A 27,934-nucleotide genomic window follows, 5' to 3' on the forward strand; every position below is an offset into this window, starting at 1 on the left:
ATGTGACCTGAAGTTTTAAAATAATCAGTGCTTTGAACCTGTGATCATTATTAAGAAAGTCTCACATTCTGTGTCTAGTAGAGCAGGAGTCCTAAAGGAGGAGAAGGACAAGAATAAATGGCGGCTGGCAGCCAGCAAAAGAGATTTTAGAGCACCAGCAGGCGTCATTTGGTACTAATCAAGATAAACTGCTTCTTTCTCTAAAATCAAATGCAGACTTCAGTAGGATCAACCATCTTCCATTTTCATACATAAGATATAAAACCAGAGGTGAGAGTAAGAAGAATCCATCAGACACAATGTTGATGAGGTGTTCCCAGTATGCATTTCTTTCATACATACCACTGAATGTGCTTCCCCAAATCATTTCATTTTCCAGATTTATAAATCGCTTAATAACCAAAAACTATTGAAGCAGTGTACAATAGGAATCATGCATGAAAACAGTTCACAATGAAAAGCAAGCATCCTCTGCTTTCTCTTCATAATAGCTAATGAGATGTAAAATGACATTTGGCACTGCATGAGAAGTGAATGTATTGCTCTAAGATCTGGGGTTTGGCCATCTGAGGGTTATGGTCAGTGGGCCAAGTTGTGAGACACATACTTTGTTAGAGAAACTACAATCTGATAACTGGGTAATGGTGGGCACCCCATTGCCTCTAGCAGAGGCAGGGGAGCAGGAGAGCCAGCTGCGAGCAGAGAACAATATTCTGCAGTTTTGTGTCACAGACTGAAAAGGGGACAGAGATATAGAATGACAGAGAAAGAGAGCTGAGTTTGGGCTTTGTAAGCTAGCAGCACTGGCCATGTTGGGTTGGTCATCTTGCCCTGGAGATACAGTGCATTGCTTTTTCCACTCTACTATTTGAGTCTAATTAGATTTAGAGTTCATTCTTTCAAGTTGTTAGACTACCTTTCCTGTTGGTCCTTTTCAATATCCTAAAACCTCCCTAACTTTTCCGGGGATGGAGAGAAACTTTCTGAAGAATTGTGCATGCACACGAAAGCTCATACCAATAACAAACTTAGTTGGTCTCTAAGTTGCTAATGGAGGGATTTTTTTACAAAAATTTCTTTCAGCTAGGTATTAGGGTTGCCAGGTCAGGAGCACCACAGGCCCTGAGATTTCAGAGCCCAAATTTGCGACTTAGGGGTAGTCCTGGTGCTGTCCTTGGGAGTGGGCTCCAGTGACATCATTAAGTATGACATATTAAGCATTAACCAGTTTCTGAATATGTCCTTTCAAATGAACAAAGAGGTCACTAGTTAGAAATTAAGATAAAAACCTTAGTTAAAGAATGTGTTCCCAGGTCCAGCTGAAGTGAGAGGACCTTTCTTGCTCACCTGCTTGTGAAGCCTGGGTAGGGAATATTTACCATATTTTTCCATGCATAAGACTAGGTTTTTTTCCTTTAAAATAATGTCAAAACTTAGGGGGCATCTTATACACGGGGCTATCTTCCCCCATTTTCTGAAATCTAAATTCCCCCAAAATAGGGGCCGTCTTATAGATGGAAAAATACAGTAATCTATCATACTTGCTTCTGGCCAGAGCATTACTAGATATGCAGTCACAGCTGAATAGACTATCCAATTCAAGCAGTGGTTGAATGTGATTCACTCCATTCCCAGACACGTGTGATGGGCAGGCTCAGCAACATCAGTGGATATATAGCGTATTTATCATTTCTAATCTCTGAGCAGCTTACAAATGCAAAGCAAAAAGCAACATCACCATAACGAAATACACTATCAATATTTGAATGACCAATGGCAGTGATATAAATCAAGACTTGCAGGACAATTACTTTCTGTTTTGAGCAAGTTACTTCCGCAATTTGTTGACATCGTGTTCCACAGTATTAGATCTGCTAACAAATTCCAGTTGGGGGACTTCGTGTGAGAATCTGTCTCTGAAACTCGGTGTTATCGCTGCTGTTTTTGGCAAGGATAAAGTCTGCCACAGGATGTCCTGGAAGATTAAAATGCTTCCCACACTGGTTCCTGAGTGTTACCATGTTTCAGGCTGGCCTGCTGTCCACTTATTCTTTTCCTCAGAGGTTGACCTTTTTATCCTATGTAAATGTTTTAAATCCACAATAGACTCTTCTGTATTTTAAGAAATAATATAGGTCATACAAATTTTGCTGAGTAATGACACATTCACAAATGCAGATGACATTTTAAAACATGCATCAGAAATGGGTTTCTTTGTGGATATTTCTGGATTGGTTTGTCTGTTTGCTTGTGTGTGTGTTTCTTTTTTCCAAGAAAAAAATCCATTTTTAATTGCACACCTGTTGCCTAAAGTTTTGGTGTGACCAGGAGCCAAACATCTAACATACATCAAAGAGGCCCATGAAATTTCAGGCGGGCCATTTACAATTTATTTAAATGAATTTGCAATCTGTTAGGTGAAGGCCAGACACAAAACTGCTAGAGATTCCACTCACAGTAAAGGATCATAGATAAGCCACGGGCAGGCTGCCAGTTCCTTCCTTTCTCTCCAGCACTAATTAATGCAAAGTCGGCTTCACATTCCTTTCCATGGACCAAATGCTTCAAATACAAGCTAAGTTTTGTTCAGCACAGTTGACCTGATACTCATAGGCTGCAAAAGCCAAAGCACATCACAAGCATGCAAGGGTTTGCTTGTTGTTTTGTTTACTGAATCATGAATAAAGCTTTCAAACATGAAAAGGAAAGCTTTTAAAGCAGTCCTCTAAAAAAACACAACTTGCATCAAAAATCCATAGCAATAGGTTATGTAACTGGCCAAGCAACATTCTGCACTCTGTGGTTCCTCTTTATTTCTAGCTGAATAACAACAGCTATTATTGTTATAATTAAAAAATCCAAACAAGCACTGTCACAACATAAGGAAGGAAACATGTGTCCAACTAATGTTCCACTAGCGCAAGCACTGTTCTCCTCTTGCGCACCTAAATATGTTTTGGGGGCATATGGAGAAGAGAGGAAGGGCAGCTCAGAGATGGAAGGAAGAAACAGACCCGACCAAAGAAGAATGGCAAACCAGTTGATGGGCTATGTTGAAATGGCAAAATTAACTGGGAAGCTCAGGAACCAAGAAGACAATAAATTTTAAAAAGAATGGGGAAAGTTTGTAACATATATACAAAATCATTGCAAACAGGTTAAAGCATTAACAGTATTCTAAATACACTTGTAATGTAACAGACAACTTAATGTACAGATAACTTAGGAAGATGAAAAATCGGAGAAGTATTGCTATGCAGTTGAAAATAGAATTAAGAGGACCCATGGAGGGGATGGGGGGTCAGAAGATTCAGCGTAATCTTGACATGCAGAATTTGTATGATCTTTTGATGTAAGCTTATCTTTTTTCTATTTTTTTCTTTCTTTATTTTTGAAAATCAAATAAATTATGAGAGAGAGAGAGAGAGAGAGAGAGAGAGAGAGAGAGAGAGAGAGAGAGAGAGAGAGAGTGTTCCACTGAGTAGTGGAAAGGACTTGCACAAGCAGAACTTTTTTATGTAGTTGGATACTTTCCAGAGTTATCAGTACCAATGCTATCAGTATTAGGGGGAATTAGAAACTGTTACCTACTTTGTAGATGGGAACCCTTAAAATGCACCGAGTGCCTGCATCATACCACATGCCTTACAGGCACTGGAACTGTCACTTTTGTTGGGTATACAGAAGAAGATGGCAATAGATTCTGTAATTATCAAGCTGGTCTCACTACACAAATTTACTCAGACTTCAGAATCTGGTTGCTTCCAGGCAGGCTGTCTATTTGCACAAGATCTGGTTGTTATCCCACACTTTCTAGTGATTATCCCAGCACTTGTTTAAACATGAAAAGAGCCCATTAGGAAAAATGCCCTGGAAAATGCAGGATAACAACCACTAGCTGGCAATGTTGTATAACTCCAGTGAGGGGGTGGGGCTCTGGTTTCCATTTCCTCTTGGAGCCTCTTCTTGCACAGATAGAGAAGACATCCTGATATGTACATGTATAATGGAAGGTTTTGAAATACAGTGAGCATCATCTTAGGCCATCTTTGACACCAATTTAAAACAAATTTTCTTTCCCCATTTTTATTGGCAGCCAGTAGGAGATATTTTGTCAGATGTTGTTGTTGTTTAGTCATTTAGTCGTGTCCGACTCTTTGTGACCCCATGGACCAGAGCATGCCAGACACTCCTGTCTTCCACTGCCTCCTGCAGTTTAGTCAAACTCATGTTAGTCGCTTCGAGAACACTATCCAACCATCTCATCCTCTTTCATCCCCTTCTCCTTGTGCCCTCCATCTTTCCCAACATCAGGGTCTTTTCCAGGGAGTCTTCTCATGAGGTGGCCAAAGTATTGGAGCCTCAGCTTCAGGATCTGTCCTTCCAGTGAGCACTCAGGGCTGATTTCCTTCAGAATGGAGAGGTTGGATCTTCTTGCAGTCCATGGGACTCTCAAGAGTCTCCTCCAGCACCAGAATTCAAAAGCATCAATTCTTCAGCGATCAGCCTTCTTTATGGTCCAGCTCTCACTTCCATACATCACTACTGGGAAAACCATAGCTTTAACTATATGGACCTTTGTTGGCAAGGTGATGTCTCTGCCTTTTAAGATGCTGTCTAGGTTTGTCATTGCTTTTCTCCCAAGAATCAGGCGTCTTTTAATTTCATGTTATCGTGTTGTTGGGGAAGGCTTTGGTAATTGCAGCCATATTTCGATGGGGTAGGTTCTGATCATTATTGCTGGCCACTTTGTATGTGTTTGTTGCAGATTATTTTGAATTTTGTTTAAAGAATTTTTAAAGAAAATTGTTATTACCCACTCTGGTATCTCAAAATTGACAAGGAGTGGAATATAAATCCAATGAAAAAAAAACGATAAAAAATAACCTCTGAGCAGACATATCAAGAGGAATGCTGAACAAACAGTTGTTGCCATATAACCTCTGCAGTTTCGGGCAAATAATATGAGCATGAATATGGTTGCCTGACTTTTGTGGAACAGCATCCCTGTAGAGATATGACAGACTCCCACTATCTGCACTTTCCAGTAACACTTAAAGACATATTTGTTTTGGAAAGCTTTTCCAGTTCAATGAAAAACTCTCTGCCTTAGGTGTCCATTCTGTATTGTTTTTAAACTCATTTTGTGTTGTAGTTCGTACTGCTTTAACAACTATTTTTAGCTGCTTTTATGGCATGCTTATAAATGGCCTTGAGATGCATGCAAATGGTGATCCATGCCTTAAATAAATAAAATGAATGAACACTCAATGAAGAGCAAGCCTGCTGTTTTTCCTAGGTTTATTTTCTCACCACAATGAAGAAGCGACCACACTTCAACTGAAGAAAAACTGGCATACATTTGTGATATAAATATGCCCCCAAGACATTCCATTGATAGGTAGCCAGGTACACATTTTCTTCTTTTCCTACTTGTGATTTCTAGAACAGTGTTTCCCAACCGGTGTTCCGCGGCACACTAGTGTGCCGCGAGACGTTGCCTGGTGTGCCGTGGGAGGGAGGCGGGCGAGTCGGGCGGCGAGATGCGGGGCGGCGGCGGCATCTCCTGCTGGATGCAAATCCAAACATGGCGGGCGCCTCCCTCGCTCCTTTGTAGGCGGACCATCGAGAGAGAAAGAAAAGGAGGCGAAAGAGCGAGAGAAGGCGCCTGCGCGGAAAGAGGAGCGAGCAGTGCGCCTGCGCACCGCAGCGCCCGAGTGCAGTGAAATTCCGTGAAGAGGGGAGGGGGGCTGGAAAAGAGAGAAAGGAAAGATTTTTCATTTTTTTTAAAAAAAAAAAAAAAGGAAGAGGGAAAGAAGAGAAAAAGCGGCAGAAGCTGAGGGGAAGGTTTCCGTGAGGGAGAGAGAGAGAGAAACGCGGGGCTGGCGGGACCCCTCCTCTTCCGCCACGCGTCGCCCGCCACCACCTCAGAATCTCCTCAGGAGCGGCGGCGGCTGCTCCCCCTCACCCCCTTCCTCCCCCCAGCCCCCTCCCAACCCCCGGACGAGGGATGCGAGGCGGCACCGCTGAGAGGACGGGAAGGCCCCCGGCGGCGGGGTCGGCTCGAGCAAGGAGGGGCGAGCGCTAGCCGGCTGGCTCTAGCCCGGCAAGAGGAGGAGGAGGAGCACGCCGTCGCTTCGACAGCGGCCGCCCCACACTCCCCTCCCCGGGCACTGGCGGGGAGAATGACGGAGCTCCAGTCCGCGCTGCTACTGCGGAGACAGCTGGCAGGTCGGTCCGTCCGTCCATCGGGGCAAAACACACCACAGCGCAGGCAGAGGCAGGCAGGCCCGTCTCTCCCTGCCCCCCCCTCGGACCTGGCCGGCCTGGGGTTTGCACCCCAAACATTCATGTCCACCCCAGCTACACAAGCCACACCTTGCTCTCAGTTCGATCTGTCAAATAACTCACCTATCATTCACATAAAGAACCTAGTCTATCCTCAAACGTCAGAATGTACCTCCTCTCTAGCTTCCCCCACTTCATCTAGGCACTTTCAGCCCTTACTTAACCCACCCCAGCCTGCTTACTCTTCCTTCATTTGCTATAAAAACTAAATACAGAGAGAGACTGAGAGCTGTTGACGAAGAGCTACGTGTGTGTCTTTCTTCGATTCCAGCCAGAATATCAGCTTTGTGTTCAGCCAAACAGGCCCAGGTTGCGCACTGAATAAAGTATTTTATAATTTTACATATTTCTGTTTACTTACTATTTCATAATAAAGTAATTATAAAATACTTTCTTTGTGTTTATTTGATTCCTATTAAAGAGAGTTACTTTATATATAGTCAATATAGGCACAGAGTTAATTTTTTAAACATTTTCTAATGGTGGTGTGCCTCGAGATTTTTTTCATGAAACAAGTGTGCCTTTGCCCAAAAAAGGTTGGGAAACACTGTTCTAGAAGCATTAAGCTGCAGCTCTTGGAAAGGGGGGCGAGTCTTCTTTTTTCTTCTTTGGCAGTCAATCGTAGCTGAGTAAGATTGTCTTCCATAAACACAGTTTTAACAGTGAGTCCCTAAGTGACTGTGGATGCCAATTCTGGATCCACACGTCCTTCCACAGTGAGGACATTGGTTTCCAGGCGGGAGTTGATCACAGTGTGGATTTGCCAAGCATGCCTTCCTCTTAGCACATTTTTCCCTTGTGTCCTGAGTTTAAGTGTCTTCAAAGCCCATGACACCTTTGGTAAAGACTGTTCTCCAACTGGCAAGCGTTTCCCAATTGTTGGTGTTTATATTACATTTTTTTTAGATTTGCCTTGAGACAGTCTTTAAATCTATTTTGTTGACCATCAGCATTGCGCTTTCCATTTTTAAGTTTGGAATAGAGTAGTTGCTTTGGAAGACGATCATCAGGCATTGGCACAACATGACCAGTTGTACAGGGACAGTCAGTGCAGAGCCAAGATAGCATTGTGGCCAGCACCAGCTCTCTGAACATCACCACAGTGGCATGAAGGGAGGCAGGGAAGGCCAAGAGATTATTTACTCTGATAGCACAAAAGGCCTGCCTGGCAGTGGTGTTGTGGACACTGGTTGTTGATTTAGCTTTTTTGATCTCTTGTCTTGCTGCTACTCAACAAAAGAAATGTCTCTGAAAGTACATAAAGAAAGGCAGGAAAGGCAGAGAGGTGAATGATCATCAAGAGAGATCTATAGAAAAACTATAAGAGAAGAGGTCATGGCCTGTAGTACTGATATACTTTTTCGCTCCTTGAAATGTACTAAACTATGTGCTTTTCACTTTAATTACTAAGATCACTGTTAGATATGTGTCCCAAAAGGATCCTTTCTGAACATCCTACTCACACACTGTGGGATATATCTGCCTCATACAACCAACATGCTCAACTCTAAAAAAAATGCATGAATCCTACCAGGATTAGCTAGGTTGCACCCCCTCACCATGGGAGGAAAGGAACCAAACTCTTTGGTTTTTTACTTTCACCACATGAAGGAGGTCTAAGCTGGATGCCCCAAGCTTAGACAGTGTGGCTTAAGCAAACCAGATTTGTGTTTCTATACAAATAATTTAGAAACATTTACCTTTTGGGGAACCTAAGCCTGTTTTTTCCTACTGTTGCATAGAAAAAGCCATGAATCTGACCTTTGAAGAGATTGTAAGTAAGAAACTTAGGAAGAGATATTTTAAAGGTCTAGAAGCCTAGATTTCCATGCTTTACTTTGCTACATGTTTTGTGATTTTAAATCACTGCTGGGGCTCTCTCACCAAAGAGTTCTTGCCCCAAACCAGGATCTTAGATAGCCAATGAATTCTCTTTTTTAAAATTTTACCATAGCTAGGTGTTTTTTCTTTCATTTTAACCAAATTAAAACCAACACACACAGGACTTCTAGGTCGGTGAGCATATGTGTAACATAGGCCCTTTGCATGTTGGAATAGTTATGGCACATCAACATCCATTGCTGGCAACAAGATAAACTTTTATGTCTACATCCAGGGTGGAAATGAGGCAGGTAATGAAGCATTAACAGCCACCCAGCAGTGGAAAGCATATTTGAAGAGGCCATAACAAATTGAGAAGATTTAGGAGGCAGGGTTTGTAAGACTTACTCAAATTAAACCCTAACAATGGGAGGGAAGCTTCATTGTGTTGGCTTTTATATCTCTAGCTGCGTAGCTCAAGAAGGCAACCTATACAGATCTGAGAGTTTAAATGTATGTATGGATAAATACTGACATTCTAAAAATAAACCTTGCATATTTAAAAGCTTCATTTTCTTTTCTCCCCCCACCATAAGCAGCAGTATTATTCAGAAAATGCACCATTGGCTTGGCAATCTCAGAATTTATTGTTCATTAAAAATACATGCTAATTATCACAATTTTAATTAAAGTATTATCTGGTATATGTGAAATGCAATTATGTGCAACTGGCATAAGCTGTAAGGCAGGCTAATATTTGCAGAGAAGTGCAGCACTGGTATTGGTTCAGCACACGTACAATAAAGTGGTGTTTGTTTTCAAGTGAAAAATGGATAGATAGAACATTAAGCTGAGCCATTGCATAATCAAAGCAAAAACTGCAAGCCCTAGCAGGTGATTTTCAAAGTTTTATTTATTTATTTATTTGCCTCCTTTCCTATCCATATGAAGGTAACCGACTATAGCTATGATGTTCTAAGTGTTCCATTGCAGTCTTTGCCAATTTATCTTAGCAAGAAAGGGCACAATATGTCTGACAACATTACATGCATGAAAAGATGTTAATAAAGACTTCAACAGAACAATTACAAAGACATATGAGGTTAGGAATTTCCTTGTTTAGGCTCCCCACCGATGGATGAGGTCAACAGCTTTGTATTAGTTCAGCTGTACCAACTCTTGTGAACACTCCTCACATATGCAATATTTTTTGTTTGTGATTATATAAATCTGCCGTGACAAAATTCCTGGGGTGGGAGAGCTGGGAAGCAGGGCTCATTTCACCAGAAATTCACCAGGCACCTCCTGCCCCTCAACTATGCCAGATGAACATTATAGGAGCAACTGTTTAGAAACTGGTGCCTGAGTTTTGGTTTTGGTTTTCACCTTCCTTCCCTGCCCCCTTTCCCTTGTGTGTTGCATCATTTTTTAGATTGTAAGCCTGGGGGCAGGGACTGTCTTGTTTTGAAGAAACTGAAGCTACTGAGCCTTCAGTGATAGAGCTGGATGGTATTTCTAGCATTTAAACACACAATAATACCTAGATTGTATATAATTCACCTGGGAAGATCTAGCCACCTGCATGTGACAGGCTGCTGATATTATTGCACAAGCAAGCTTAACACGACAACAGAATCTGAAAGTTTGAGGTGTTTCATCTGTGTATTGCAGGAATTATAGGACACCATAAGAGGGTGACACGTGTAAGAGGTATAAGACACTCCTGTTCTTGGCTGGAAGAGAAAGGAATGCACTTTGATGGAAAGAACCTATAGTTAAATAGAAGCCTGGCACTTTCTAAAACATGTATTCCTGTCTACTATGATAAGCACCTGCAGTGTTTGTTTCCTCAGATTGACACTAGTACATACCTACAATCACCCAAGGGAAAAATTATATACTAATCTCTTTATGAGACAAGATAAAATTAAGATAATTTGCTCTTTCAAATCAAGGTTGTATTGGATTTTGCATGAGCAACTAGTCTCCTTGCAGCTTTGCTACTGCAGAGAAAGCATGGCTTCAAATGTACACCTACCATAAATCTGTAGTTTTATGTTAGGCATCCATACACTGCCTTATCATTTGATGCTCAGGGCAGCTTATGAAAAGCCACAAAAATATAAACAATAGCCACTTACAAAACAAGCACTCACTGAACTACTTTTGTTGAAACATAGAGGCCCATGTGAATCTGCACTGCATAGGTCTTGGTATTTCTGGTAAAGTGCCAAAAGGCAGAGAGCTTTTGAGATAGGTGATCAGTCAACTATGATAAATGCACAAACAGGCAATATTGCTTTATGCAATTCTAAATTAATTACAATATTACTTTATTTTACACATGCATAGGATGGCTACAGGATCATCTGCTTTCCAAAGTGTGTGGACAAGTAGCTTGGAGCGGCCCAGCTGACCACATGTATACTTAATTCTTACCCTTCCTGACTAATAAGGTCTACCTGCTAGAGACTGGCCAGCCCATTGATTTTGGTGCTCAGTGGGTTCCTTGCCCAAAAGGATTCAGCCCATACCTTCTTAAGTGAGGCCATAAGATTCTGCTGAGAAATAACAGCAGGCTAGTCTTCATTTATCATTTTTGGAAAACCTTCTTGATCATGTGGCAAATCAGCTTGACAATTGATGGGATCTGCATGTTACATATTGCACCAGAGGAAGATCTCTGATGGGACCTTTACACAGGAATAAATCTTCTTTAACACAAGAAATAAGTTCCTTTCCTTGCAAAACCTGGTTTAAAATGTTACAAATGGCAAAAGATACATTGTTTTCAGTCTTATAAACTTTTTTACACTAGTCCCAGTGTGAGCCTTTAAACATCTTTTACTAAAATGTAGCTTTCTAACAAAAAAAATAAAAATATTGTTTCTCCCACTTTCTTCTACTGCAACACCCAAAGACCAACTGCTACATGCAATTCTTTGTGTGTCTGTATAATGCAAGCAGCTTGATTGCACATATAAACATTAGCAAAGACACTCAGGTTGCAGGTTCTTTCATCATCTTGTGATTCAACTTGTGATCCAAACATAAGACCCAGCCACAAGGTAGCCTACCACAACCTTGGGTTGAAAAACATCAGCTACCTATGGAAAAATACTGGCTACATGTTCCTTCTTTTTGGCAATCTGAATACAATGTAACTAAAATATAGCAATTTATCTAAAATTAAACATAATTTCAACCCTGCAGAAGTCTGGCTACTAGCCTGATTTTTAAGACTGAAACTGCTTGGGCCACTCTTGTGAATGACTAGCATTGGGAGTGGGAGAATTCCTCACAGGTTTTGAGGGTGAGACAGCCAGAGGAAGCCCTGCTGCACATGTCTTGACTTTGCACAGGCGGAAACACTAAGTGTGCCCTTGAGGAGCTCCTGCCAACCTAACAGTTCGAAAGCACATCAAAGTGCAAGTAGCTAAATAGGCACCACTCCAGTGGGAAGGTAAACGGCATTTCCGTGCGCTGCTCTGGTTTGCCAGAAGCGGCTTAGTCATCCTGGCCACATGATCCGTAAGCTGTACGCCGGCTCCCTTGGCCAGTAAAGCAAGATGAGCACTGCAACCTCAGAGTCATCCACGACTGGACCTAACACTCAGGGGTTCCTTTACATTTACCTATGCCAGACAGCACAGGGCAGCCTTTGGACACCCATCATACAGCTGAAGAAGAAATACAATTGAGGTGATTCTGATGACTTCCTTATTCTTGCAAAGAAGCCAAGGAGAATGAAATATCTCTGTCACTTTTGATGAGCTACATTTGCTGATAATTTTTGTCCAGCAATCCATAACTTTATTACAGTCATAAGACCCATTCAAGTTAAAATGCAGAGCACAAACTATACACAAAATATACAGTTTCTCCAGTTTTGTTAATATGGTCAGTTGCCCTTTTCCGTGCAAGGTAATTAGGAAAAACTTAGCCATCTGTTCAGTTATATAAAAGATCTTATCTGATAAAAATGCTTTAATAATTGTTCTTCTGGTTGCCCTAGCAAACTAGTCATAAAGTAAGTTATACATTTCAAATGTTACTGATTATCAAACAATAACTTGAACTGAACTTGTTCTATACCAAAAATAATTCCATTAACTGCTAGAAGAAAGATTTTCTTGAAGAAAAAAACTAATAACCAGGCTAATTTACAGTCTTTCAGATACTGAAGACTGTAAATTAATTTAAATAGCAGCACGACTCAAATAAAAAAGCAACCACCTAGTGAGAGTTTTTTCTGTCTATAAATATAAGGAGTGAAACATATAAGCAAACCCAAAAGATGCTGAAACAACTTAAAGAGCTTAAAATGATAACATGTAATGAAGAGATCAAAATTAGTAAATTGGATTACTACATTCCTAGCACAAGAATGGTAAATCATCCTATCACAGTTGAGCAGGGGAGGCGTCTACAACAGCTGGTGTATCAGAAAATCCTCAAGGAAATCAGCAAGTACCAAATGGATGAAAGCAGTGCAGAATATTTACTGTGGATGGATTTAAGAAGGGAGCAAATCATGCATTCTACTTCTCTATAGACACCTTCTAGATAAAGTCTTAAAAAGATATAACTTCACTTCCGATCTTCAGAGCAGTGATCCAGCAAGCACAAGGGAGCCTTTAGATGCAGCATTTCAAGTACAGCATGCATTAAAGAACTATTTAATAAATATGAGAAATGACTACCAAAGCACTGGGCAGCATAATTAATAAAAAAAATCCAAAACAGTTTAATGCAGAAGCCAATAAATTAGTTCAGAAGCAGCCTAATACCTATCACTTTACAGTGCCCTATGACAATGAAGGCATCTAGATTTCCACAATTTAGAAAAAGTCAAAACAATATTCTGATATTTGTAGAAATACACAACAGGAGAACTCAAAGATAAGCTTTGCTAAGACAGGTATTTATCAAATGCTACTGATAAGCTGTGCTAAGGCAAGTTCACAATCAAAAGTTCAATGTTAACTAACAGGAGCCTGGAGAACAGCCTTAATGGGAAAGAATTAATGTGGAATATTCACTCTTCAGCCAAATTGCCCAGGAGCTGCAAGCCAGTTTGCTCAAGTTTGCTATGCACCACCAATAGAAAAGATCAGGATGACTCAATGAACAGGTAACCTCTTTTCCCATGGAGTACAACTATGTTGACCCCATAATTAGGCAATGTGAGAAGCTTGCCACAGTTGGTAGATGATATGGGATGGAGCTAAACTTGTCCTCCCCAATCCATCCCTCAAAACCACAATAATGTGTGCACTCTCTCTTGAGAATATTCCATTTCTTCTTTTGCTGCTAGAGGAACCTGGCTAAATACAGCATGGAGGCTTTTGCTTCCCAGAATAACTGATCTTTCATTGAACCATAGAATTGCAGAGTTGGGAGGGATTATTCCAATGTTGAACAGTTCTCACTGTTCAGAAAGTTTTTTCTGATTGTTTAGTCAGAATCTCCTTTATTGTACCCTGAATCCATTGGTTCGAGTTCTACCCTTCAGAGCAGGAGAAAACAAGCTTGCTCCATAGTCCTTGTAACAGTCCTTTAGATATTTGAAGATGGCATCATATTTCCTGGCAGTCTCCTCTTTTCCAGGCTAAACATACGCAACTCCCTCAACTGTTCCTCAAGGCTTGATTTCCAGACTTTTAATCATCTTGGTCACCCTCCTCCATTGCTTGAATGCTTTAAAGCTGTATTGGACAGGGGAAGATCACGAATTTTGGGAGTTCAGAGTTAATGAAGCTGACTCAGTTGACTGTCTGAACAAGGAACTCCAATCAGCAAAGCATCTTTCTCCATGAAGCAATAAAGTTGTTTAATTGCATAAGGTTAGATGTGAAATGCTATCGGTCAAAACACCCTAAGGCTGTTAAAATACATTGGAACTTTTCTTTTCTTTTTTCTTCATTAAGTTTTTGTTAAAGATAAAATAAACAAAACAAAAACAAAAACAGAGAAAGAAAACACAGAGTCCTCTCTTAAAGGTATTTCTTAACCCTTGTCTCACACAGAAAGTGGTGAGCCCTCCCAGCTTTCACCTGGGAGCTTTCCCTTCTTCTCCTAATCTCTCACCCTGAGAGGTCTTCCTTCCCTTCCTCCCACTCAGGGTCTTTCCATCCATCCATTACCTCCATGTGTGAGTGTAATCCTTGGACCCCAATAATGGCTCAGAGCAGAGGACACCAAAGGAAAAATAAAAGAAGAAGAAAGAAGGAAAGAAAAGAATGAAAGAAGAAAAGAAAAGATTAAGAGGACTTCTAGTTTTCTGACTGTCAGTTACATAAAAGAAATTATTCAAAACATTCACTCTAGGATGACATCCAACTATTCTACTTTCTGTTAGGCAATATTTTCTCAATCTTCAAACCCAAATCTCTCAAATTCTTTCCCTTTCCTTTTCCCACAAAAAGTCCAAAACAATTAACAATAGTTTTTCTCAACATTATGATGGAGGATTGGGTTAAATTATGGAAAACTGACTTAAAATTTACAGATTGTTCACTATTGAAGGAGAACTACATGAAGATGATGTACAGATGGTATACAACACCAGTGCAGCTAGGGAAAATGTACAAAACTAGTTCAAACATATGTTGGAAGTGTAAGGAAAAGGAGGGAACATTTTATCATATGTGGTGGGATTGTAAAGTAATTTAAAAATTTTGGGAAATGATATACAATGAACTGAAGAAAATGTTCCATTTAACATTTCTTAAAAAACCCGAGGCATTTTTGTTGGGGATTGTAGGGAAAGACCTGCCAAAAAAGTTGAAAAACATCTTCATGTATGCGACAACGGCCGTGAGAGTTCTGGTAGCACAAGGATGGAAAACTGAAGAAATCCCAGCTAAAGAATCATGGCAAGAAAAATTGATGGATTATGCAGAACTGGCAAAATTGACACATAAGCTACGGGACAAGGATAACTGTGACTTTAAGGATGAATGGGAACCTTTCAGATAGATAGATAGATAGATAGATTCTTTATTGTCATTACACAAGTGCAACATTGCACAAGTGCAACGAAATTGGATGCCATCCCTTAAAAAAAAAAAAAGCAAAACAACAACAACAACCAAACAAACCACATTCCAGCCACACCCACACCCACACCCATCAAACTCCCAGGTCACACTATCGAGTTACAGCATTCAAAAAGGCCACAGCTCTTGGATAGAAACTATTTTTCAGTCTATTTGTCCTTGACTTGATGTTTCTATATCTCCTGCCAGAAGGCAGTAGTGCAAACAGACTGTATCCCGGGTGAGATGAATCCTGCAGGATGTTGTTTGCTTTCCTAAGACAACGGGAACCGTACAGTTCTTCCAAAGATGGGAGAGGATGACCAATAATCCTTTGGGCTGCGGTTATGACCTTCTGGAGCACCTTCCTCTCCCTAGCTGTACAACTGGAGAACCAAGCACAAATACAGTATGTGAGAATGCTCTCTATGGAGCCTCGGTAGAAGGACACCAGCAGTCTCTCACTCAGATTGTTCTTCTTTAAAAGTCTGAGGAAATAAATTCTCTGCTGGGCCTTCTTCACCAGAGCAGTGGTATTTGCGCTCCAAGTCATGCCCTGATCGATAGTCACTCCCAAAAACCTGAATTCCGCCACCCTCTCCACCCGTTCCCCGTTGATATACAAGGGCTGAATGTCCGCCTTTTTTTCCCTGTAATCCACCACCAATTCCTTGGTCTTAGCCGTATTAAGAGCCAGATTGTTCTCTCCACACCAAACACAGAGCCGCTCCACCTCGTCCCGATAGGCGGACTCATCCCCTCCTGACATGAGCCCCACCACCGTAGTGTCATCAGCAAACTTGATGATTTTGTTCCTGGAATAGATGGCTGTACAGTCATACGTATAGAGAGTATAGAGCAGGGGACTCAACACACAACCCTGTGGTGAGCCGGTGTTAAGGCTAAGGGCTTTGGACATATGTGACCCTACTCTAACCCTCTGAGAACGTTCTGACAAAAAATCCAAAACCCAGAGACAGGTGGAGTTGGAGAGTCCAATCGCCTCTAGCTTGGACACCAGTCTATGGGGGAGGATAGTGTTAAAAGCAGAGCTAAAATCCACAAACAGCAGCCTCACATAACTCCCCGGCTGCTCCAGATGGGACAGAGCAGCATGGAGAGTGGTGGTGATAGCGTCTTCTGTGGATCACACAACAAAGTATTTGAAGACGCAACAAAGTGAACTGGACTCCTTGGCAGGTTTTGAATGAACATTCACAATTTTTTACTGATAATAATTAGCTAAACAGTTGGAGGATCTATACAACCCTGTAACATGCAGAAAATAGCATTATTGGAGAAACCAAGGACTGGAACTGAGGGAAGTCGGGGGGTGGGGTGGGGGATGGGTTTTATGGGGGGTGGGGGAGGAAAAATGGGGGGGAATAAGGATATGTTTTTGGAAAATATGTTTTGTTATAACTTTGAATTAAAAAAATTTAAAAACAACAATAGTTTTTCTCTAATCAAACACATCAACATTGCCTCCAATAACTTCAATAACCATTCCTCCATATTAAACAATAATAAAAATACAATTGCAAGTAAGAACTATTCATGTTTACTCAGAAGAAAGTTTCACTTATTTAAATGGAAGAAAGAAACACACAATGGATGATCCCATTTCTGAAAATTTAAATCTCATCTTTACTGAACCAGCTTCTAGCCTTAAGCAAAACATGCAGATTGTTAGGTATAGGACAAGAGTAAAGAAAAATATTACATTTCTTCTGAGTTTCAGTGATTTACTAGTAAAAAAGCACACACATTAAAACAGAAGCTAAATTTGGTAGCATTACTGGGATAGAGAAAATGTAGCCGTCAGAAAGTAAAGTCTCACCTTCAGATGGTAGAATGTGACCTTACAGTTTTAAGATCCCACTTTTGAACTGTTTTTAATATTATTTCTGTAGAGCATTAAAGAGGCTACCCTAGCCACAACCAAAGTGAAAACGGAGCATCTTGGAGTGTACAGCATGACTCATCTCTTGAAGAACCAGCTAGAAATGTAGCCAAGGACGAGGTAACAATGAGTAGTGTGGTCTGTGTGTGCATGTGTTTTACACACTGTATTTAATGTGCAATGAACTGCTAGCAAAAACAATCCTTGCCAAACACAGCTAAAAAAAAAATTTGCCAGCTGAATCAATACATTGTTGAACGGTTTTTTAAAAAAATGATTATTCATTTTTGAGTTAAGAAACTATTTAATTTACAATCCTTAGTATCTGAAATAAATTGCCCAGGGGCTTTTCTTCCCCCTTAAATAAAACTCCCTTCTTCAGTCACTGCAGTTTCATATATGCAGGCTCTCTCTCTTGACTTTTGACGAGGGAAGGAAGGTGAAAACTCATCTCTTCACTGAATCATAATGGTTTTCTATCCTAGCCTAAATAACTGACCGTTCTTAACTTAATGACCCACTTAATGACCCACAAAGAAGAATAAGAAATTGGACTATTTTCTCTACTTATTACAAGTTCAGGGTGTCTCTAGTAGGAACAGAAACCATCTTAAGGTGTCAATAGTAACTATTAGGAAGAATAAGGAGGAATGAACAAAGTTTGCAAAAATATATCCAAAAGAAGAATGATGAGATAATGTGTCAGGAACTATAATGAGTTCTCTCTCAACAGATTATTTAAAAAATAAAAAGTAAATTAGTATGTTAATGTTAAACATCAGAATATATAGTCTACTTTACAAATTTATCAGTGATAGTAAGGCTACATCCTTACTATCTGAGCATTGGTACATACAAGCCTGGAAAATAACAAAAATAGATATTTAAATGTAAATTAAGTGAGTGCTGTCTATATTTTGATACATTTTAATTCTAACATTTATATTTCTGAAGCAATGGAACCCCTAGTAACCCCATCCTGAATTCTACTGCCTTGATATTTTAGTCTTTTGTTCTGACAAAGCTGCCCCCCATATATTCAATGGTATAAGATTTATTAATATACAATTAAAGGTAACCAAATATTCGTTGTGTTTAACAAAATTAACAAGATAGAATGTTCTCCCTGATTAAAAGTATTTTTAATAATAAATTGCCATTAGTGTCCATGGTACTTTTACAGAGAACAAGAGGGCAGATCCCTGTCCCAAGAAACTCAGTGTCTAAAATTTGATACAGGGCATTCAAAAGATGGACGAGAGGCAGAGGCGAACATGGAAACAACACACAGTACCTTCAGTAGCAAGGAGTTATGTTACAGTACAGATAGGGTTGTGCCAAAGGCTTCAAATAAAAAGTAGGTTTGGGGGAGGGATTTGAAGCAAGAGACATAGTATCATGCAGGTGTTCCAGGAGGCATTTCCACAGATTATAGGGCAGCAGGAGGAGGAATCTTTTGAGGCCATCTGCAGGTCCACCTGCACTCATATCAACCTGCCAGAGCCTTACTCTTGGCTTCTGAGGCCCTGTTCTCTGGTCCTTCAGCAAAAAATATTAGGCTGGTAAGTACTAGAGACAGAGCATTTCCTGTCATGACCCCATCATTTCTGAAACCTCTTTGCCAAGGAGATGCATATGGCTTCCTCTCTGCTGCTTTTTAGGAGAACCCTACAGATTTTTAAAAGAAAGCCAGCCAGCTTTTGAGTGAGTTTAAGTCTATTATTTTCTTCCAATACTGTTTTAGATTAGCTGTGTTTTACATTATAGTTTTATATTTGTGTTATCTTATGCTTTGTTTTAATAAGTTGTGAGGTACCTCAGGGAAGGAACATCCCTGAGAAGCAACATATAACTAATGAAATGAATGACAATTTTTAGGGAGGAGCCAGGAAATGTCTGAGGGGTGAAGCTAATGGCCAGAGACCAGTGCTGGATTAATGTATAAACTAAACAAGCTATAGCTTAGGGTCCCCTCTCTTGAGGGCCCCCCAAAATTTCACTATTAATATACATCTTCTTAATTGTTTTTCAGTTCAACAATTACTTTGGTGAAATATTTTGTTATGTGCAAATGGCTTTAGCTACCTATTAGGTCCATAGATTACCATATAGTATATATTCAACACAAAAACAGCAACAATTTGTTGTTGATAAAGGACGGCTGGACATATAAATGCCCCCATTACCTTCAGTAGCTTAGGGCCTCATCAGACCTAAATCCAGCCCTGCCAGAGACATATCATGATATAAGAGTGGAGAGATAAGGAGGGGGCGGTCATAGAGGGCTTAACGGCAAGAGACAAGGAGCTACAGTCAACTATTACACACACAATCCTCCTATAACATTCCTTGGACAGCTGGATGTATGTACATTGCTCTTCTGACATTGCTGATCCACTACATGCAAAAAGCCTTGATGATCCATTAATTGCTAACTAAATTACATAAGGGAAATGCTGGAGGACTAAAATATGTTTTAAAATACCCTAATTAACAGGAAGGGTAAAGCTCAAGTTAAAATCAGATTGGCATTTTAGATGTGTCAAAATTGAGAACACTGGTACACCTAGAGACAATGCTTAGGTAATCAGAGTGCAACTGTTTCACTATGAATTGGTGAAGTGCTAATTAGACCAAAGGGAAAAAAAAACACTGTCATTGCAGGGTAAAAGAGTATAAAAGAAAACAAAAACTAATTGCCATTTCATTGTCAAAGAAAAGAGTATCAAGCACAGCAGCACAGTATGCAAAACCCCATTTTATAAGTAAATACCGGAAATCATTGCTAGTCAGATAATAGTGTGCTTTCCTAAAAGCATGCCAAGACAATGGTTAGAAAGAGCAAGGATCAGGCTGCTACAGGAGTAGGCCAAAATATTATCATCACAGAAATTATTCTGCTGAAGGGTTTTAGACCCAGTCCTAAAACACCCACATATCTCCACTATACAGATGCATTAGCTTGCTTTATTATCTCCAGAACTTAATCAGGGTGCTTAACGTGTAAGCAGCATTATCAAGTGCAATTAGTCATATTTCAAACAATAATTTACTTTAACTTACATTCTGCTGCTTGGTATAATCTTGTGCCCATCTCTAAACCAAGTCACTTGCGGTCTGGGGTAGCTTGTGATGTGTGGAAAGTTTAGGATTGTGGCTTGCCCTTCAGACACTGTTTTCCTCTGGTCCTCATCCTGGAAATTCCCCATGTCTGCAAAGAGAAGTTACATTAAGAAACCCAGAAGTTTCATCTTACATGAGGCCTCTTTTTAAAAAAGGGGTCACAGAGAATAATAATTATGTTTTATAGCAGTCATTGGCATTGCCATAATTAAGCAGCAAGAGATAACAACCTTGGGGTAGTGCTGAGGAGTGCAAGTTTGCGGGTGTGTACCGAGGCATGAGGCAAAGCCCAGTGACTCTAGGAGGACACCCAAGAAATGTCTCCGTCAGCACTAAGGCATGCTTGCATTTCCTTGGACAGGCAATTGACTTTTCCCCCAATTGAAAATTGACACATTTAACAGCAGAAGAGCTTCTAAATTGTAATTTTGCAATATAAAAAAACACTCCTAAGGCGCATGTAAGCAAAACAGCTTTACATTGCAATTCTATGGTAGCACTTTCACAGGGACTTTGGGCAAGTAAGGGGAAAAAAGGAAAAGGGACCCCTGACCATTAGGTCCAGTCGTGACCGACTCTTGGGGTTGTGGCGCTCATCTCACTTTATTGGCCAAGGGAGCCAGCAAACAGCTTCTGGGTCATGTGGACAGCATGACTAAGCCGCTTCTGGTGAACCAGAGCAGCGCACGGAAATGCCTTTTACCTTCCCGCCGGAGCGGTACCTATTTATCTACTTGTACTTTGATGTGCTTTCGAACTGCTAGGTTGGCAGGAGCAGGGACCGAGTAACGGGAGCTCACCCCATCGCGGGGATTCGAACCTCCGACCTTCTGATCGGCAACTCCTAGGCTCTGTGGTTTAACTCTGTGGTTCTTTCCCTTTTTTTCTTTTTTCTTTTTTTGGGTTTCTCCATTATATCTTGTACACTGCCAGTGACAGACTTGAAGCTATCAAACTTCAGCGCCCTGAATAAGGATGGAATTTGGTGCGCACACACTCAAATACACACCTCTCACGCTCTGTTCTACAGCATTTGGTGCCCCCTGCAGTGCAGCGACCAGTGCAACTACCAGTCATGCCACCCTAAAACCACCTGGTGAAGCAAGCTTTAACACTTCAAAAGATGGTGTGGCACCACGCTAATAATAATAATAATAATAATAATAATAATAATATCCTGCCCATTTGACTGAGTTACCCCAGACACTCTGGGAAACTTCCAACAAAATATAAAGGGACAAAATGAAACATCAAACTCCCCCCCCCCCGCACCCTGAAACAGGGCAGCTTTCTATGAAAAGTCATTTCATTGTTTAATTTTTTAACATCTGATGGTAGGGTGTTCCACAGGATGGGCACAACTACTGAGAAGGCTCTCTGCCAGGTTCCCTGCAACTTCACTTCTCACAATGAGGGAACCACTGAAAGCCCCTCATAGCTGGACGTCAGTGTCCAGGCTGAACAAGGGGGTGGAGATATGCCACAAGTAGTCTCTCTCTCTCTTTTTCCCCAGCAGACATCCACCTGAAAATGGGGAAATTGAAAGAAAGAACTTAATTGCCAGCTTGGCTCATATGTCCTGTTACCACTGGGCTTCTAAGTAAACAGGGAGCTTGCCAGCAGCAGCCAAAGCAGTATCCATCATCAATCCAAGCAAATGGAGTGCACAACAAAGGGTCAGGCAAGAGGCAAGGATAGAGCAGTCCATGGGTAGGTACAACATAGACAGGAGATCTGAAGACGGGCACTGAGCAGGTACACAGACATTGTTCTAGCGGCTCTTCCAACCTAGGAGTTTTTGAGTGGAGCTTTTGGAACCACACCCCAACCTCATCTGACTCCCATCAACTCCCTTCCTTCCCATAAACTCCCTCCCTTCCCGAGAGGAGGGTCTTACTCCGAAGAGGCTTTAATTACCGGTGTGATTTTTCTAGGATTAAAATAATTAACTGCATATAGTTCGCAAAGTCTGCATCTTTTGTTTACTATTGTAATCAGATTACCTACTTAAAAAGAAGTATTGAACCATGCAAGTAGTCCTAATTAACCCTGTTGTTAAATGATCAGTTTAGCTTTCACAATTCAGACATTTTCTAATTAAGAATTGTTTAGCAATTCTTATGTGTCTCTGTCTGCATTAATTTACAACTCAGCTAATTATTTCAGGGGTATAATGATGGTCTGCACCATAAAGGTTGCCTAAGAATGTTGTTGATGTTTTTCCAGGAATGTTATGAATTAAAACTTTGACATGTATAGAAAAATACTTCAAATGTAATTCATTGCAAGCTAGAAGCATGGTGACACACACCTTAATTGCATCCTGTTTGGATTACTATAACACACTCTATGTGGGGCTGCCATTGAAAAGTGCTCAGAAAGTTCAGCTGGTTCAAAGAGCCATTTAGGGAACACATGACAACTTCTCCACTGGTCACCAGTCTGTTTCCAGGCACAATTCAAAGTGCTGGCTATGACTTAGGTAAAGGTAAAGGGACCCCTGACCATTAGGTCCAGTTGTGGCCGACTCTGGGGTTGTGGTGCTCATCTCGCTTTATTGGCCAAGGGAGCCGGTGTACAGTTTCCGGGTCATGTGGCCAGGATGACTAAGCCGCTTCTGGAGAACCAGAGCAGCGCGCGGAAACCCCATTTACCTTCCCGCTGGAGCGGTACCTATTTATCTACTTGCACTTTGACGTGCTTTCGAACTGCTAGGTTGGCAGGAGCAGGGACAGAGCGATGGGAGCTCACCCCATTGTGGGGATTTGAACCTCCGATCTTCTGATCGGCAAGTCCTAGGCTCTATGGTTTAACCCACAGCACCACCTATGTCCCTGGCTATGACTTACAAAGCCCCATATGGCTTAGGTCCGGGCTGTCTGAATGAACCCATCCTGCTCTCAGTCCTACTAGGCTTTGGAATTCCCTCCCTAGAGAAGTCAGACTGGCTCCCCCCCCTTGCTGTCCTTCCATGAACAGGCCTTTGGGAACTGACTGTTTTTGAGGGAAAACAGATTACCAGCAAGACTATTATTATGTTCTTATGTTTAAATGCCTGGAGGGAAGCCTGGGTCATTTCTGGCTGCCCCACTGGGGCTGCTGGTGTGGGTGCACAGTGGTGTCCTTTTGTGCTTTGCCTGCTGTGGTGCAGGAGGTGTACTGGGGAGAGAGCATCTCCATTATATATTCATTGACTCTATCTGTGTGGGTGGCCTGTGGATGTCCCTCCCAGTACAGAGACTGGCTGGTGGGCTGTGGCGGTATTGCCAGGAGAGCTGCCATTTTTCTCCTGTCTTTATATTTTTTGCTGTGTGAAGTTTTTTCCTCCCCTCCACACTGAGCACTCACTGGATATGGCAGGGATTCGCTTGGAACAGCGGCAGTGTCTCTCCAGTCCTGGTGTAATGCGAGTTTTCTCTGTCAATTCCCTTATCAGAGGATTTAGCACAACTAGTGCCTACACTCGAAACTGGTTTCCTCTATCATACCCTATGAGAATAATTATATTCTAGGATGATATACAGTGGTACCTCAGGTTAAGAACTCAATTTGTTCTGGAGGTCCATTCTTAACCTGAAACTGTTCTTAACCTGAGGTACCACTTTAGCTAATGGGGTCTCCTGCTGCCATCGCGCCGCTACCGCGTGATTTCTGTTGTCATCCTGAAGCAAAGTTCTTAACCCAAGGTACTATTTCTGGGTTAGCAGAGTCTGTAACCTGAAGTGTCTGTAACCTGAAGCATCTGTAACCCGAGGTACCACTGTACTGTCTTGGCCTGATTATAAGCCTCACTTTTCTTCCAAATTCTGACTGTGAAAATATAAATTATGCCTTGTATTCGTGACCTTACAGTATGCAGCCAGTAGCATGGGGCAAACAGCGCCAGGAGTGGGGCAAAGTGGCGCCTGCGCCACAAATAATTCTCCATCCTCTCCCCCAAGGCTGGGAAGGGAGAGAGCGAGGAAAGGGAAAGGCCGCCAGCAACACAGCATAGCTCCCCCCCCCACCCCCGGAATGCAGCCAGGAGCAGTGAGGAATTGAGTGGCTTATATTCGGATATTTTTTTCATTTTTTTCTCCCCACCCTTCCAATTTTAAAGGTGTAGCTTATATTCAGGTGCAGCTTATATTCAGGCCAATACGGTATGATTCCAAAAGTGCTTTTCTAACAAAATGAGCATGCAACATGTAGCTGTAATGCTCAAAGTATTTATGTGGGTGTTACTGCTTTATATAATATGCTGCATTATGTTAAATTACATTATGTACATACTATGTAATGCTTAAGTGAGATTAACATTCACACTTCAGAATGGAGGTGGGGAAGAATTGGGCAATTTGACAGTTCCCTCAAGATGTCTTAGAACATGTAGCGCTGTTGTACGGCCCCCAGCGATAGAAGGGTGGGACAGAAATTCTATATAATTGTATATAAATAAATAAAGAATAAACGAATATGGCTAAGATAGCCCCACTATTAGTTTCTGCACAAATCCAATATTGGTTAAACCTTAAATATTTTACAGTCCCATTAGCTTTTTTAACCAGTCTGTGTTACATGATATCTGCAGAACAGGAATTAAATAATGACTAGCTAGAAGAGTGGGTGGCTGCTTGACCAATTCATACAGCATTATACATTATTATTCTTGATGCTAATATTAAACTGCAGGAAAAATAAATTCAGCACATTTTCCCTCATGATACCTATCTTCTCCATTTAATCACTTCCTTGTAAATGGTCATGTCTAATAAAGAATTCCATTCACCCACTTCATCTTCCTGCCATTTATCAAATGACAGCCACTGTTGCTGACCTTCCAGTTAAGTGCCCCGAGGAACAATAATCAAAGTCTCAGACAGAGACGTGTAGAGTATAAACAAACAGTGAAACTTCATCTTACTTGTGATATTTCTACTTGTCTTCTCCACAGGCAGATGATGATATGGAACTGGTGGATAAAATTTTCCACTAACAGAAGAAGTTAACTGAAGATGCCTCAATTCCATGGGAAGCACTCTCCATATTCTCCTCCAGTAATACCAGATCTTGGGACCAGAGCCATCTTTCCCATAGGGGTTAGTGGTTCATTGTGCCAGGGCCTCGGCCTCTCAAGGGCGCCCAGCGAATGGGGAGCTGTGTGGCTTTGCCAGCGGCCTCCCCTTTCCCTGCATGCCCACCAGCTGTGCCCCGTCAACCATATGGCTGGCCGGCACACAGCTTCCCTCCCAAGCCTCTGCAGCAGGGCACAGCTCGCCCCCCACTATCCGTGGTAACTTGGGGGCACTGGGAGGATATTTGCACCCCGGCACCGCATCTGCCAAAGACAGCCCTGCTTGGGATATAATTTCTAAATTTACTAACTTACTGATACAAATTAAGTTTTTTTAAAAAAAAAATCCAGTTTCAAAGTTCTCCAATATAGAAAGAAGAACCTTCAGTCAAAAGGCTTAGATGGTGCCTAGAAGGCTGGGCACCTTTGCAAGCGAGGCACAGTGGGAAAATCCTTGGCACCAATGGGTGCATTCCTAAGGTGTTCTGGGGGGGGGGCAGGGCTTGGACCCTCTAAAAGGGACAATCTGCTTTCCTTCCAACCTCTGAGTTTGCAGCAGCTTTCACTCTCCCTCCCTGTCACCCTATTGCTTCAGGGTCACCACTAGGGGGGCCATGTAGGATTTTTCCCCAATCCTCATTTTGGATTGCAAAAATGCAGATTGGGAAAATTTACCTACTTCATACTCAATAGCAGGACAGAGTGTTTGTTGGTTTGCTGTGTTGTTTAAATAGGTTATTCATCTTGATTTGGTCACTTTTGGCAGTTTAGGTACAGGAAAAGAAAGTTTGGTTTAGCCTAGTGATGCCCTGTAGGCACCTTTCAGGTTATGGGTCAGCCCCGAGACTCACTTCTTGGACTTTGTGGTTCAGAGGGTGAGATTGGGGCCTCCTTTGAGGCCAAACTCCCTCATCCACCTGGGTTCTGAGGTTCAATGGGTGTGCGTGACAAGGTAAGGCCTCCCTTCTCACCTTCAGGTGACTGAGAGGAATAGTTTAGATTGAGGAAACAACACAGGGAAAGGGAGTTTAATACCACTGCTCCAGTCCAACCAGTTTGGGCTGATTTTAAGCTAAGATCCTGCTAGTCTCCATAATGTGAAGTTTGGTCCTGAGTTATAAAGAAACAAGGCAGGAGAGGGCGGGGGACAGCTCCAACACTGGTTGGACTGAAATAATTCAGAATATGAAGATTATCTTGCAAATGCCCTCCATCTGCAAAATAATCTGAGCCTTGAACAGTATAAACCCCAACTACCCAGTACAGCCTTCAGCAACCGCTCTCTGAAAAGTTGGCTTATCTAGCTAATGAGCTTTTCAGCAGAAGTAGATATAAATGTTTTTGGCCTAATCAACCAAAAAGGTTGGCCTAAACAGCCCTGCCTAGTCATGCTTAAGTGGGAAAATGAAATGGAGAAAAACCAGAGGAGGAAGGGAAGACAATTTACTTTGTGAGTCACCTTGAATGCCCCTTGAATGAGCAGAAAGCTGAAACAGAAATACTGATATAGGATTTTTTGCTAGAAAATCTTAAAGGAAATCTAACAACTGAATCACAGTTTAGAATATGTACACTAATTTATATCTACAGTCATGTTTTTCAGAGTTCAGATGGAAACTTTTTTAAGTTTGGAGAGAATATTGGCTATAAAAAACCCCAAAGCACTGGCTGATTATGAGATCAGACTCATTTTACAAGGCACATGTCTTGGCATCTATAATTGAGAAAATCAACACTAATGCCCAAGTAAAAGTCAAGTATTTAATCAGAGGTCAAGCTTGGCAGTTTCTACAATCAGAGGTTTGGATTTGTCAGCCCTGAATGAGTTGGCTCATGCAGTCTTACTGGAGTAGTTGACTGTCAACCAACCCATTAATTTCCAGTTGAATTTAATTTCTGCTGAATTTAAACCTGACCTCTCTTTTGGGTGCTTTGTATGTGCATTTTTAGCAGCTTCCTAACCTCTTCACATTAAAGGGCGGCTTATCCTTGGTGGTCTTTAGCTTGCCAAACTATAGGTATAACAACTGTCTGCATTGTCAACTGATATATTTGGAAGATGGAATTAATGTCCAGGTAAGCACTCACCTCATACTAAGCATGCTCTGTGAGATGAAATGGCGACAACTTTATTCCTTTCTGAGACAACAGAACTGGCCTGAGCTAATGGTCAGGAAAATGACTATGACATTCTAATCTGCAAAAATGAGCAAAAATTAGGAAATTTTTGAAATAAATGCCATTCATACATACATGCCACTTGAACTTCTGATTTTCTTTGCAGGAGTGCCCCCATTCTGTTCCTCACAACACACTGATAAAAACCAGCATCAGATCTTTGCAAGGATGGGATAACGTACCTGTAAGACAGAAAGGGATATCACAATTAAAACATGTACTTGGACTTTGATATCTGTTCTCAAAAACAGGTTGAGCCCCAGGCAGCAGGAACCACAGGGGCAACAGATCCCAGTGTAGCTCTTTATTTGCCTCCCTTGTTCCTGATGTAGATCTTCACTCACTCTGTCCATGATTTATCAGTCCTCAATTCTTCCCCCCCCCCTTTTTTGCATGATTCTACAACATGCTGTACGAAAAAGTATATGTGAAAATCTGAGATGAATTACATCACACTTCCTCTTAAAG

At 41.4% G+C, this 27,934-nt stretch overlaps 1 protein-coding gene across 6 annotated transcripts in view; it reads right to left on the reverse strand.

Annotated features, from left to right (window-relative positions):
• SDK1 (sidekick cell adhesion molecule 1) overlaps positions 1-27,934 on the reverse strand; it is a 597,718-nt gene that overhangs the window by 414,259 nt on the left and 155,525 nt on the right. For all 6 annotated transcript variants that reach the window (XM_081889040.1, XM_081889039.1, XM_081889043.1 and 3 more), the window contains exons 4-5: positions 27,542-27,648; positions 20,176-20,323 (exon numbers count right to left, since the gene is read on the reverse strand). In XM_081889040.1, coding sequence (XP_081745166.1) covers positions 20,176-20,323; positions 27,542-27,648 — 255 coding nt within the window. The remainder of the gene's footprint in view (positions 1-20,175; positions 20,324-27,541; positions 27,649-27,934) is intronic.

This window comes from Podarcis melisellensis (genome assembly GCF_964234715.1).
Source record: "Podarcis melisellensis genome assembly, chromosome: 14".
NCBI lineage: Eukaryota > Metazoa > Chordata > Lepidosauria > Squamata > Lacertidae > Podarcis > Podarcis melisellensis.